At 47.6% G+C, this 12,656-nt stretch overlaps 1 protein-coding gene across 2 annotated transcripts in view; it reads left to right on the plus strand.

The window, feature by feature from the left end:
* The window catches only part of ncoa2 (nuclear receptor coactivator 2), a 44,710-nt gene that overhangs the window by 31,607 nt on the left and 447 nt on the right, over positions 1 to 12,656 (plus strand). For both annotated transcript variants that reach the window (XM_084475386.1, XM_084475387.1), the window contains 2 exons: positions 4,136 to 4,239; positions 12,273 to 12,656. The exon at positions 12,273 to 12,656 is cut by the window's right edge and continues 447 nt beyond it. In XM_084475386.1, coding sequence (XP_084331512.1) covers positions 4,136 to 4,239; positions 12,273 to 12,635 — 467 coding nt within the window. In that variant the 3' untranslated portion in view covers positions 12,636 to 12,656. The remainder of the gene's footprint in view (positions 1 to 4,135; positions 4,240 to 12,272) is intronic.

Here is a 12,656-nt window from a genome sequence, read left to right on the forward strand (position 1 = left end):
GTGCGTGTGTGAATGAAGTGTAATGACGTGTGCATGTGTGGATGAAGTGTAATGTTGTGTGTGGGACGTGCATGCACATGCTTTTATCCTCCCCAAGGCCAGAACTCAGGGCCATTGAAAAGATCGGGTGACTTTAACAGTGAAAAAGACATCACCCGGGTTGGCATTAGCATCGCTGGCCGTCTGCAGCCTTCCCATATTTAATGGCCCCTCCAGGCTCTTCCCAATCAGCCTAAAAGCCTCATTCGGTCCATTCCATGGGGCGAGGCTTGGGGGGGGATATGGAATATGGACAGGTATTATAAAGATGATCACTGGGAATTTGACACCCACAGTTTCGATCAATGCTTCACAATATTTGCCTATAAATGGGGACCCTATATTGAAATGTATGGAAATAATTGCTTGGCATTGGGCCCAACCTGTAGTTTATTAAAATGAATATATTCCACACCTTTCTATTTCAAACCCTTGCTATATTCGTGCGTTTTCTGTAGAATACAGAACGGTATGTTTTTGATGTAGTGTCAGGAACAATGTTATATTTCGAACACCGCTTTTGTGACAAGTCGCTGTTGTGTCGATGGGCATTTCCTTGAAGGTGCTGTTGGGAATACAGTTTGTGCCTCTCTAGGCTGTGACGAGCCGTTGCTGTGTTTCTATCGGGGCGTTCATTTGTAGTTTAATTTTAGTACAGTTAGTCCTTTAAAGTTGTAAATAAACATTAGCTCATCAGAAGAGTCGGCAGAGTGCGTCTGTCTACAGAGCGTTAGGTACACACACACGCATACGAGTCATCGGGCTTACAGTCTTGGCTTTCTGTATCTTACTCCACCAAAGAGGTTACGCAATAGTGAGCAATGGTGATGTGAAGAAAAAAATCACACAGAGAACGCTCTGGCTTTCGTCTCTCTCTCTCTCTCTCTCTCTCTCTCTCTCTCTCTCTCTCTCTCTCTCTCTCTCTCTCTCTCTCTCTCTCTCTCTCTCTCTCTCTCTCTCTCTCTCTCTCTCTCCCTCCCCCCTGAAGGCAGTGATTGAGTTTGTACGCCGACCACTGAGAGCAGAGGTAAAGACGCCCGGCTCGATCGGATTGGCTCCCCTCCGTCCTCACAACAAACGGCGTATTACCGCGCTAGTGCTGTGCAACATGGAAGGGGGGGGGGGGGGGGGGGGTTAAATTCTTGTTAAATTCTACCGCTGTCATTCGATAACGCTGCTGACGGCGTCACGGCTGTCTGTGCTGAGACGGCGGCCTTAAACCGCGGGTCTCGGGACGGAGACTCAGCCCCACACTTCCTTCTCCACGGCCCGCTGCGTGGACTGAACTCGTTTAATTCCGGGGTGGAGTTGTGCACTGAAAAGCGGGATAAGGCAGCCGTTAAACCAGTCCTGTGTTCCCGGCTTGTTGTGGTTTCAGCAGATAGAGGGGGGGAAGAGATTGGCAGAGAGAGAGTAATGGATAGTTACCGAGCTCATAAAGATACAGCAACAGCCAAGAATTTAGTGGCCATCCTTTACAATTATAACTGCAGGCCTGCGCCAGCTGCCATCTCCGGCGGAGCTCGTCCGTGATTGGCTGAGGGCACGGCTAGCCCCGGGTGTCGTTAAATAATGGAGGGCTTCGCTGATACGTTGATTATATTCCTCCTCGCAATGCGCTCGTTAGAAGATCAACAATAATAACCCTGTCAGAAGAAGAAACAAACACCGTAACAAGCCTGCGGAAGATAACGGCGCTCGCTGTGAGAAGTATGTCGAGGAAGAGCAGGAATTCTGCCGTCGAGCTTCTCGGGGTGGGGGGGGGCTGCGTTGGCATGATGTGGGGGTCTTTTGAGATGGCAAATAACCACAGTGTGTGTGTGTGCTTGGTGCACATGATACCGCGTGCCGTAGATGGATTGCGGTGGGAGGGAGGGAGGGAGGGAGGGAGGCAGGGAGCAAGGGAGCGAGCGGGTGAGGTTGGTGGCGACAGTGAGTGATGGCTCTATGCGCAGGGCAGCTGTGAGTGTGCTGGGCCCCGCTGGGCCTGCAGAGGGCCTGCTGATACACACATCATTAATGCTGAAGGAGATAAATGTGCATGGCGGTGAGTCTGGGAGTTAGTTAGCGCGCGCCGCCACACGGCAGGGGAGGAAAACCCAGGGCTGCTTCCCACCCCCACACCCCCGCCCTCCCCCTCCTTTCTTGTGGTTACAATAGATCTGCATCCAGAGAAAAGAAAAATCCAAACGCACACCAGGAAAGGAAGAGGGAATTCGCCACATGGTCATTCTTCACCTTGGCGCGCTGCGACAATCAAATGCATGTGCCGCCCCCCCTCCCCAACCCCTCTACCCCTCCTTCCACCATTCGTTTTCCAAAAGCAAGTCCCCCCCCCTCCCGACAGAGCCCTCCTAGTCCTCCTCCTTTTTCACCAGCGACTCTGAAAGTAGGGCAGCCCGCGCTCGGAACATAAGGCTTCTCTGCACGGCCATTAACCCAATCACTCACATGGAGCAATGCAGATCAGCTTAGCGCAGGTACAGGCTAGACCACAACGTGTGTGTGTGTGTGTGTGTGTGTGTGTGTGTGTGTGTGTCCCCCATATGGTCTCCATAGGGTAAACTAATAACCCATTAACCACAAATATAGACATTACCGTCTGTAATAAATTCGTAATTAAACTACATTTCTTCATCTTCTCCCCATGCATGAAGAGCAGGCCACCGTATCTGTAGTGGATCTCTCCGGGCTCCTGGAGAGTCCAGGCTCATTTCCCCAGCTGTGGCCTACGGTTGGGATGAGGGTCAGAGTCAATTTATTTGAGCGGAAATTAGGACAGCGTCCCTTCATGTTCGCTAGCCAGTCATTAGGCACAAAACCGTTGTCTCGAGTGTTTGGAAGCAGAAGTTGTTCACCCAGAGGGATTGTGTGTGTGTGTGTGTCAGTGTGTGTTTAACAGGGGGGGGGGGGGTAGCTGCGAATGGGCTGTGGACGTCGTTCCATAATGGAGATTCTTTACACAGTGACAATGTCGTCCACCCGGTCCTGGCACAAGCAGTGTGGGCGGCTGCCGTGCTCTTAGAGCTCTGTGACCTCTCACCCCTCACTTGTTGAGAGAAGGCCCCAGCTCGATCCCATGGCAACAGGCTGCAGAAATGGCCGATAAGGTGTGGATGGATGAATAGTGGAAAGAAGACTGCGAGCAGTTTTTTTTTTTTGGTGTGCGTGTGGATCGGGTCAAATGGCCGGGCACAATGGGTTTTAAAGACTCGGTTGAATCTTTTAATGAGAGGTTGGAATTGTGCGGGTTTGACCTCTGACCTGTGTGTGTTATTGCCTCTGTTTACTCGAGTTAATGAGTAAGCAGGAGGCTGCGAGCCCTTTCTTTACGTGAGTGGTGATCCGCTCAAACTCTCTCTAGCTCATTCCCAGCCGGACTGGTAGGACACGGCAGCAACGCTGGTCAACGGGTAGCGGGTTGAGGGGTCAACTCCCACTGGGGCGCCAACCATACTAAGAAATGTATGAACGCAAGGCATCGCACCATGCATCGGATATGGGCGATGACCAAATAACATTTGCGTTTTTTTACGTGTATCAGACGATTTTTTTCCAGCTGATTTTATTTTATTTTTATTTTACTTTTTTTTTTTAATTTATTTAGTTTTTTTTCCCGGCATGATTTACAGACAGTTCAATAATTGTTCCTTTTTTAAAATTGAGACTTGTAACATTTGTTATCATCGTTGTGTCATTTTTATGATGTAAATTGAGGGAGCAAAAGCAGTATCGGCTCCAAATATCAGCTCAAGAAAATCTTTTTCGGCGTATCAGCCCTAAAAATATCTGTATCGGTCGATCCCTATTTCTATCATACTGTGTGGAATGTGGACATGAGCGCTGACGTAACGCCTTAAAGCCCAGCGGCCTTGGTTTAGGGAAGCGACCCTTATCTAATCTAAAACCCCCAAACAAAACGCAAGAACCAGCGTCCTTCGTCGCGGTCTGCGTCGCCCTGCCCGCTCCCTCCACTGTGTGTGTGTGTGTGTGTGTGTGTGTGTGTGTGTGTGTGTGTGTGTGTGTGTGTGTGTTTGTGTGTGTGTGTGTGTGTGTGTCCCCGTTGACGACTTCCTTTATCGCCCGTCCTTCACAGAGAAGGCCGCGGCGGCCAATGAGGAGGAGGTGCAGAAGGCCGACGTCTCGTCGACGGGCCAGAGCGTGATCGACAAGGATGCCCTGGGCCCCATGATGTTGGAGGTGAGTCCCCCGTCCGTCCGTCCGTCCCCCGTTGCAGGCGGAGTACAAGGGTCTGTAAAGCGCCATGCAGTAGCCAGAAACTCCCCAATGTAATCAGTTATATCCCCCCCCACCCCCCCCTTTTGTGTCTGGATTAGACAGTAATGAAGAGTGCCACCCACTGTGTGTGTGTGTGGGGGGGGGGGGGGGGGGGGTGTGCGTGCGTTTGTTGGTGTGTTGATGTGTTGATGTTAGTGTTTGTTAGTCTGTGTATGTGTGTGTGTGCGAGTTTGATAGTTTGTTGCTGTTAGTGTGTTTTAGTGTGTGCGTGCGTGCGCGCGTCTGTTTGTCAGCCTGTGAGTCGGTGCGCTGGAAGCGACGGCGGATAACGGCCAGCGGCGTCTTGAATCTGCAATGTGTGTAAATCACGGGCCGAGCCGTGGCCTTGTTGTCCTGCATCGGGCTCTAAAGCGCTCGCCTCCTTATGGGAGAGAAGGCCAGCGCCGTGTGGATGAATCGCCCCATTGAGCTCCTACAGCTCTCCCACCCCCTCCCCCTTTTGTCACTCCCCTCCCCTTTCTCTCACTCTTTCTGTGGCCGCTACCTTCCTCTCTCTTGTTTGCCCATCAGATCTGTCCTGTCATGGAATATTTATAGCCGTGTGGGTCTGGCGTCACCAAATCGACACGCTAACGCGGGGCTAAATATAGCCTGGCCCGCACGCTTCCGTCAGTCAGCACGCCCCCCCCAAAAAAAAAACAGGTCCACTTCCACCCAGCCTCCACCCCTCCATTAACACCCCCCACCCCCACACCCACCAGGTTTTCTGCAGCGTAATCTATTCAATCTCTGCTACTGCATCTTCTTAGCTTATATTTTGACACATCTTTCAACAATCTAGATGTTTCCGGAATGTGGCCAGTAATGACCGACATGAGCAAAAACAAACAATGCAATATTTGTTTAACTGCCCGTGGCTTTTGCTTCCACAATCGCACTCGACTCTAGTTTGGCTTTTAACTCTAGTTTGGCGATGCCTTAGAAGCGGGGGGGGGGCAAAGGTCAAAGGCGTGGAAGAAAAACTTGAAAGTCAGACAATTTTTTGTGTTGTACCAATGAAGCATGACCCTTCTCTGGATCCTTCCACTGGATGCTTTGACGTGTGGTCCGTTTCCCCAAGAGGGGCTCCTGGAAGAGAGAGGGGTCATGACCAGAGAATCCCGGTACCACTGTCCACTGGTCGTGTCAGCGGCCTGGTTAGCTCCGGCCTCTCCTGACCACGGCTGTCCCCTGGTTGTTCAGCGGTGTTCAGCAGAGGCCTGGTTATCTCCGGGCCTGATTTGCGAGTCGGTCACATGACCGCCACCACATGCCTGTTGAATGCCTGGCATGCTGTTAAAGTAGCGGCGGCAGTCTGTTTGTGTAATGCGGGCACGAGCCACTCGGGATGTCTGCGCTGTGTGAACCGTGGGAGCTGCGGAAGTCTCGCCACCCTCTGCCCTACACATCAACCCTCGGCCCGCTTCCACCAGGAAGTGTCCTGTTACTAATTAGGTTTTCAAGCACTGGCAGCCAATCAGATGTGTGGATTCTTTTCCCTCCGCTGCGTCTTGTTTGCTACCTTCTGGGGGTAATCTCTCCTTCACTAATCCCCTGTAAGGGATATGATGGCTGACGGTTGGCAGCGGGCTGGGGGGGGGGGTCCTCCTCTCTCTCTCTCTCTCTCTCCCATGTGCCTACTCCTCAAATCTACCGCACTCTGACGGTCTAGTGGGTGTTTGTTTCAGCCAGCTACCAGGCGGCAAGTAGCCTAGAAATCTAGACGCCACTAGTTTAGTTAGTTAGTTTTTTGTTAACAGGGACCATGTATAGAACAGGTTCTATACCAGGGTTAGCTAAACAGCTCATTTGCACCTGTGGTCCCTGGGCAGGAAGTTCAAAGCACTATAAAAACATACTAGACATTACAGACAATTGTTAAAAACAGATAACAACAACATCAACAACAGTACAGTAAAAAAAAAAAAACATACAAAATACATTTGGTGTTATAGATATATACAGAGATCAATGATCGCAAGATTGATTCTCTTTCAGCCATGTCTTCAGAGACTTTTTAAAGCTATTAAGACTTGTACAGTCTCTAATATGGAGTGGGATTGAGTTCCATTTTCCAGTTGTTTGGTATGAGAATGCTGATTGCCCAAAAGTGGTCTTCTTAAATTTGGTGAAACAATCACCTCATAGCAGCCCTAGATACCCGTACATTGTCCCTGCAGAATGACACATTGCTTGATTGGTGGTGGTGCAAGGTCATGGATCAATTTGTACATCAGGCACATGTCAAAGAACCAGAGAAAACTGTCAAATGTTAACAGGTTATGTTTTTTTATAATGGTACAGTGGTGGTAATTTCTTGGTTTTTTTATCAAAAACTTTCACAGCCTGTTTGTAAAGAGTATACAAGGGTTTCAGAGTAGTCACACCTGCCTGGGACCAGCTTGTAGCACAGTAGGACAAATGTGAAGGGATCATTGAATGCATAAACAGTTTAGTAGCATGTATTGGTAATTGCTGTCTAATATGTCTGAAATTAATCAAACTAACTGACATTTCTGGATATCTTTTTAATATGCTTTTTTAAATTTAGGTTGGAATCAATGATTATGCCCAGATATTTAAAGTTGTCAACAATTGTAATCACCTCTTCTTTGACAAAGATGTCAGGTTGTTGCTGTGCATTTCTCTTGTTGGAGAAATACATACCAACAGTTTTGCTTACATTGAGAGTCAGACAGCTGCTAGTAAGCCAGTCTGAGACTTTGTTTAGCACTGCAGTGAGTTTTGATGCAGCCTGTTCTCTATTTTTGGCATGTGTATAGATGACTGTATCGTCCGCATACATTTGGATATGGACATCTGGGCAGATCAGAGGCAGGTTGTTAATATATAAACAAAATTAAATTGGTCCTAAAATTGATCCCTGTGGGACTCCAATGGTACTGTTAGCAAAGGAAGAGCATGCATCATTAATTCTGGTGCACTGCTTTCTTGAATTTAAATAAGACTCCATCCAAGTCAGAGCATTAGAGGAAAAATTTAACTTTGACAACTTTGACAACAGAACATTATCAGAACAAATCAAGGAAAACAGCACCAACAACACCTCCATTATCAAGGCTGGATTTAATTTGCTCAATAAAATAGCAGTTTGCGGTCTCTGTTGATTGATATTTCCTAAAACCAAATTGCATAGAGTGCAATGGAAAATGGCCTTGATTTAGATGGTCCATCAACTGGTCACACACTATCCTTTCAGATACTTTGGAGATAACAGGAAGTATACTTATAGGTCTGTAGTTGGTAACATCAGTGACATCACCAGCCTTAAAAACTGGAGTTATCACTGCTGACTTCCAGGCCATGGGAAAAAAGCTGACAGGTTGACCAGATGTGTAATTGGAGTGGAGAGGATGTTTTTATACTTCCTCACAAATCAAGTCACAATCAAAAACATCTTTAGCCTTAGAGTTCTTAAACTGGCCTATAGTTTTAACTATAGAGGGTTCATTCACTTCAGATATATTAAAAATTGGGAGATTATCATTTGGTGGTGTAATGTTATTATCTCTGGGGCCAAATCCTTCCGCTAAATCTTGCACAGAATCAATAAAATAAGTATTAAACACAGAAGAGTTTTTAACTTTATCTTGAGTTAAGGTGCCCTGTACTTGTAGTTCAAACCCTTTATCTTTATTATTGTTATGATCATTGATGTGTCATTGATGATATTGATAAAGAAATTTGCTTTAGACTTTCTCAATTCCCTTAGAACTTTATTCCGTAATTGTTGAAAGGTTCTCCTATCGTGGGCTAACCCAGACTTAATTGCAGTTTTTAATGCATAATCCCTCTGCCTCATTAAGGCCCACACTTGTTCATTAAGCCAGGGCAAGTTTTGCTTTTTTCTGGAGTAGGTGATATTTTTACTGAATTCACTTTTAACTTTGTTAATCATGGTCATTAAGCTCTCAGAAGCATCATCCAGGTTATCTGTGGAAAGGAACTCACTCCAGGAGAGTTGTCTGAATTGGCTTTCAAAGTCATTGATAAGCCTCTTTGGTATGATGTTAAATACCTTTTTACTTTCCTTTTGATACTTAAACCTTTGTTTTGTTAGTTTCCTTGATATTAGTGTCAAATTGTGATCTGATAACCCAGTCAGAAAATTAAATGTTTTAATTACTCTCTCTGCCTTGTTACTAAATATTAGATCAATCTGGGTTTGAGATGATGGTGTGATTCTGGTGGGGCCTTGTATTAATTGTGTAAGATCAAATTGGTTTGTAATGTCTTTGAGTTTTTTCCTTTTTGATTTCTCCATCCAGTTTATGTTGAAATCACCTAGCAGAATTAGTTCATTGTTTCTGTCAAATTCTTTCAAGGTGTTCCTCAAGTATTCATAAAACTTAGAATTTGATGAAGGTGGTCTGTATAAACAAATTAAAGTAAAGGACATGTTGGTAGATAGGATCATTCTTACTGCCATACATTCCATATCTATACAGTTTAGTTCAATTTCCTTGCAGTTGATGTGGTTTTTGACATACATCAATAGCCCACCTCCTCTGCCAGTCTTTCTATCTTTTCTAAAAATATTATAACCAGGTACAATATATGCCGTGTCAGGTGATGTGTCCGTCAGCCATGATTCTGATAAACAGAGAAAATCGAGATTTGAGTCCATGAGTAGTTTTTCGAGTTGGTCCGTTTTTGAAGCGACGCTTCGGATGTTTAAATGTCCCCCGAGTAGTCCCTTGGGCTTTGCGTGCGGGGCCCATAGAACTTTTGCATGGTTGGTTGTTTGAAGAACCAGAAAGTTGCGCTGTTTGTAATTGGGAATTTTACTACACACGGAGGACATAGCCGGAAGCACACCGACACATTTGTCGGTGTGACAGTCAGTTTCGAAGACGGTGGATTATTGTCACTTCGCTGGGGAAACTCAAAGATACCCGTAAGATCGACAGTACCTTGTCTGACGGGAACAGTCGCGCACTGTGGGTCACCATTGCAGCTGGAGTTAGGCCCAGGGTTTTGGTGGACATCGCCAGCCAGCAGGAGTATGATAACGAGGTAGCTGACTGATCTCCTTAGCTGTTTAGATGGCCTTTCTCTCTCTGTGGATCGGAGCCGCTTTATAGGAGCAGTCGCTTTTCCGTAGTTCAGTATCGTGGAATAGGAGATGAACTGAACACTAGCGGCAGCAAATTTAATTTGCGGGGCGTCTAGCAGCTCACCGTTAGCTCATGAGCTGGAAAACCATAACTCTGGTCAGGCCAATCGCATCGTGTATAGAGTCGGTGGGCGGGATTAACATAACGACAACTTGAGTTGCGAAATTTGAAAGACAACTGTTCATCCCACCCCTTGGATTGAGCCGTGCCAATGGAGCGTTCCCAGACCCGACATCTTGACATGGGTCTGGCTTGCCAGGCTAGGCGGCAAGTGCAGAGAAGTGGCAACGAAAAAGTGGTAAAGAACGAAATGGGGTCAGAGAAAGGCTTAAAGATGCTCGGATTCAGGTAACTTATTATTATGTGTTGCAGCACAGAAAAAGTTTTCCTGCCGTGCAGCCTTCATAACTGCCTTTGTGTGGAAAAACCAAACGCATTACTGGCTTCCTCCAGGTGAGGAAGCCAGTAACACCCGTAGCGAGACAAAACCGAACAAACAGTGAAAAGCAAACAGAAACAGGCAGCCTGGGACACACGCACACGCACACACACACACACACACACACACACACACACACACACACACACACACACACACACACACACACACACACACACACACACACACACACACACAGACAGTGTGTAAAGTATCTTCTGTGCATACATTCGTCACTTTACGCTCGGTCACACTGCGCCAACAACTCTGTGTGGTTTATAAAGTCGACGGCGACCCCACCGGCAGAACCCTAAACTGTCCTAAGCCGCTGTGTCTATATGAAAGGCTATCCACACGTATGCACACGTCGCGCACGTCGCACGCGTACACTCGCCCCGACGCGCGGCGTGCAGGCGCACCGGTCTGCCGGCGATGCCCAGTGCGGTGGAGTGTCTATATGTTTAATCAGGGCATTGTGGATCAGAAAGTATTGGCTCACGCTGTTATGCAAGCAGCGTCTGGAGGAAGCCATGGTTTGGCACAGAGAGACTGTTTGCTCTGGTTCTGTTTGCCCTACTTGTCCAGTACGGGGCCTTTTCCCTACCAGAGGGGAGGGTACACTTGCACAACCAGCGCAGCCTGTTGCAATGGGTCCAGGCTGGTGTTGCAGAGAGAAACCGATAGAAGTAGTCTGCTTCTTTTTTTTTTTTTTCTTCCCCCGAAGGTCTGTCTGGCTCATTCTGGTTGTTGAGGCCTTGGCAGTTCATCTGAAACCCGAATCTGATTCAGTCTGTGTGTGTGTGTTCCGCTCGTCTGTACTTTGATATTTGGTGATACGTGATTGATTTCCGCTCGCAGTGGAGGAATAACGGCGCGTCTGATTATTCAGCCAGATCCTCCAACCGACTTCATTCCACTACACGCAGAGTACAGATTTAATTCTCGCTCTTGCTCTCTCTCTCTCTCTCGACCCCCGCTGACATGGAGAAGTTAATGTGCCCACCATCGTCATTAAGACAAAACGAAAAAGACCATGAGCGTCTTGAGCGTGGGGACCTTTTGGTTTGGAACGTCGTCGAGACAAAGGCAATTAAATTCGCCACAAGCCGCCCCTCGCGGCGCCACATCAACCCGACGTGAGTCCCGGTAATCCCACGCGCCGGGCCTACGAGCGACCCCAGGTGTGTGAGGCTATTCTTCTTGATTCCGCCCAGCGTGTGGCCGTGTGTCTGTAACTCAGCCACCGGTTTCCCTCCTCGCGCTCTCTGCACCGAGCAGATGTGAGCGAGGAGGCGTGTCATTGGCTGCGAAGCGCAGGGTGTCTTCTGACACCCGCCCCCCTGCTCCGACTTTACAGCCAGCCAGAGCTGCTCCTGCGCCCGGGGGCCTCTGGGTGATTTGATGGCCTAATTGACACCATCTTGCATCTAATGGCTGACCTGGGGCTGTGTTTTTTTCCCTTTCAATTAGACACCTCCCGCCTCCCTCTAGTCTCTGCACAGATAGCATCTGCAGTAGCGGTGGGTTAGCTTGTGTTGAGTAAGTGCCCCCGTTTTTTGTGTGTTTTATTTGGGGGGCGCAGGGAGGGGGGGAGCTATTAATAGATGTTTGACTTAACGTTCTACTGCTGAACTCCACGGTTAATTGTTTTTTTTTAAGTCTTCTGCTTTAATACAGACTGCAGGTCAGTTATACAGTATGTCTGCAACTTCGACGGGTCCAAAGTTTGTAAGATGAACTAAGAGCTATGTTGGACTGTTGTTTTGGTGCAGCTCTTATTTTCTTGACTAGTTCTTACTTATTAACATTTAAGTAAGCTGGTTAATTTTCACCTTGCCTTCAATACACTTTTGCCCTTGGTTTGATCCCTGGTTTGCGTCAATGTGGAGAAGAAAATCCTTTCCTAATTTGTTGGCAGCTGTTTCCCTCCACAAACATTGACCACATCTGCGCTCTGCCAGCGTCTTTCACAACAATTGTGAAAGACTCGTTCAGTCGCTCAGTCAGCAGGAGGTTAATTATAACATTTGGTGAAATCATGATAGTCGAATATATGGCTTTCCTCTTTTTATAGACAGATTTTCAACAATTAACCTAAAAAATAATGAATAGAATAGAAAGCCTTTATTGTCATTATACAGTGCAAGGAATAGCATGAACAGAAGAATGAAAGAACAGTTCCCAGATCATCCCCCTCCCTAAACCCTCCCTCTCCTACCCAACAGAAATACTCAATCTAGAGTGGGGTTCCCCTGACGGAGTGAATGATGAATCATTTGTGTTTGCAAGACATGAGTGAAAGAAGCCCGCTTCCCGGACCGGAGTCATGCAGAGGCGGTGTGATCCCATTAACCGTCTCTTCCCCCTTCTCCCCTCAGGCCCTCGACGGCTTCTTCTTCGTGGTGAACATGGAGGGCAACATCGTGTTTGTGTCGGAGAACGTGACGCAGTACCTGCGCTACAACCAGGAGGAGCTGATGAACACCAGCGTGTACAGCGTGCTGCACGTGGGCGACCACGCCGAGTTCATCAAGAACCTGCTGCCCAAGTCCCTCGGTCAGTGTCCGTCCCCCCAACATGGGGTCTCTCTCACCGGGCTGTGCCTCTCACACCGCGTTCGCACTACCTCCGTCTGTCAACGGATTGACATATCCGTGTGTTTTCCCGGGTTGCATTACAAAGGCAATTTCATTGGACAGTGTACTGTGCGTATATTTGCACAACACGATCTGATGGGCTGACGGATCCGTCGCTGCCTGAAA

Source organism: Micromesistius poutassou, assembly GCF_964030765.1.
Source record: "Micromesistius poutassou genome assembly, chromosome: 11".
Classification (NCBI taxonomy): Eukaryota; Metazoa; Chordata; class Actinopteri; order Gadiformes; family Gadidae; genus Micromesistius; species Micromesistius poutassou.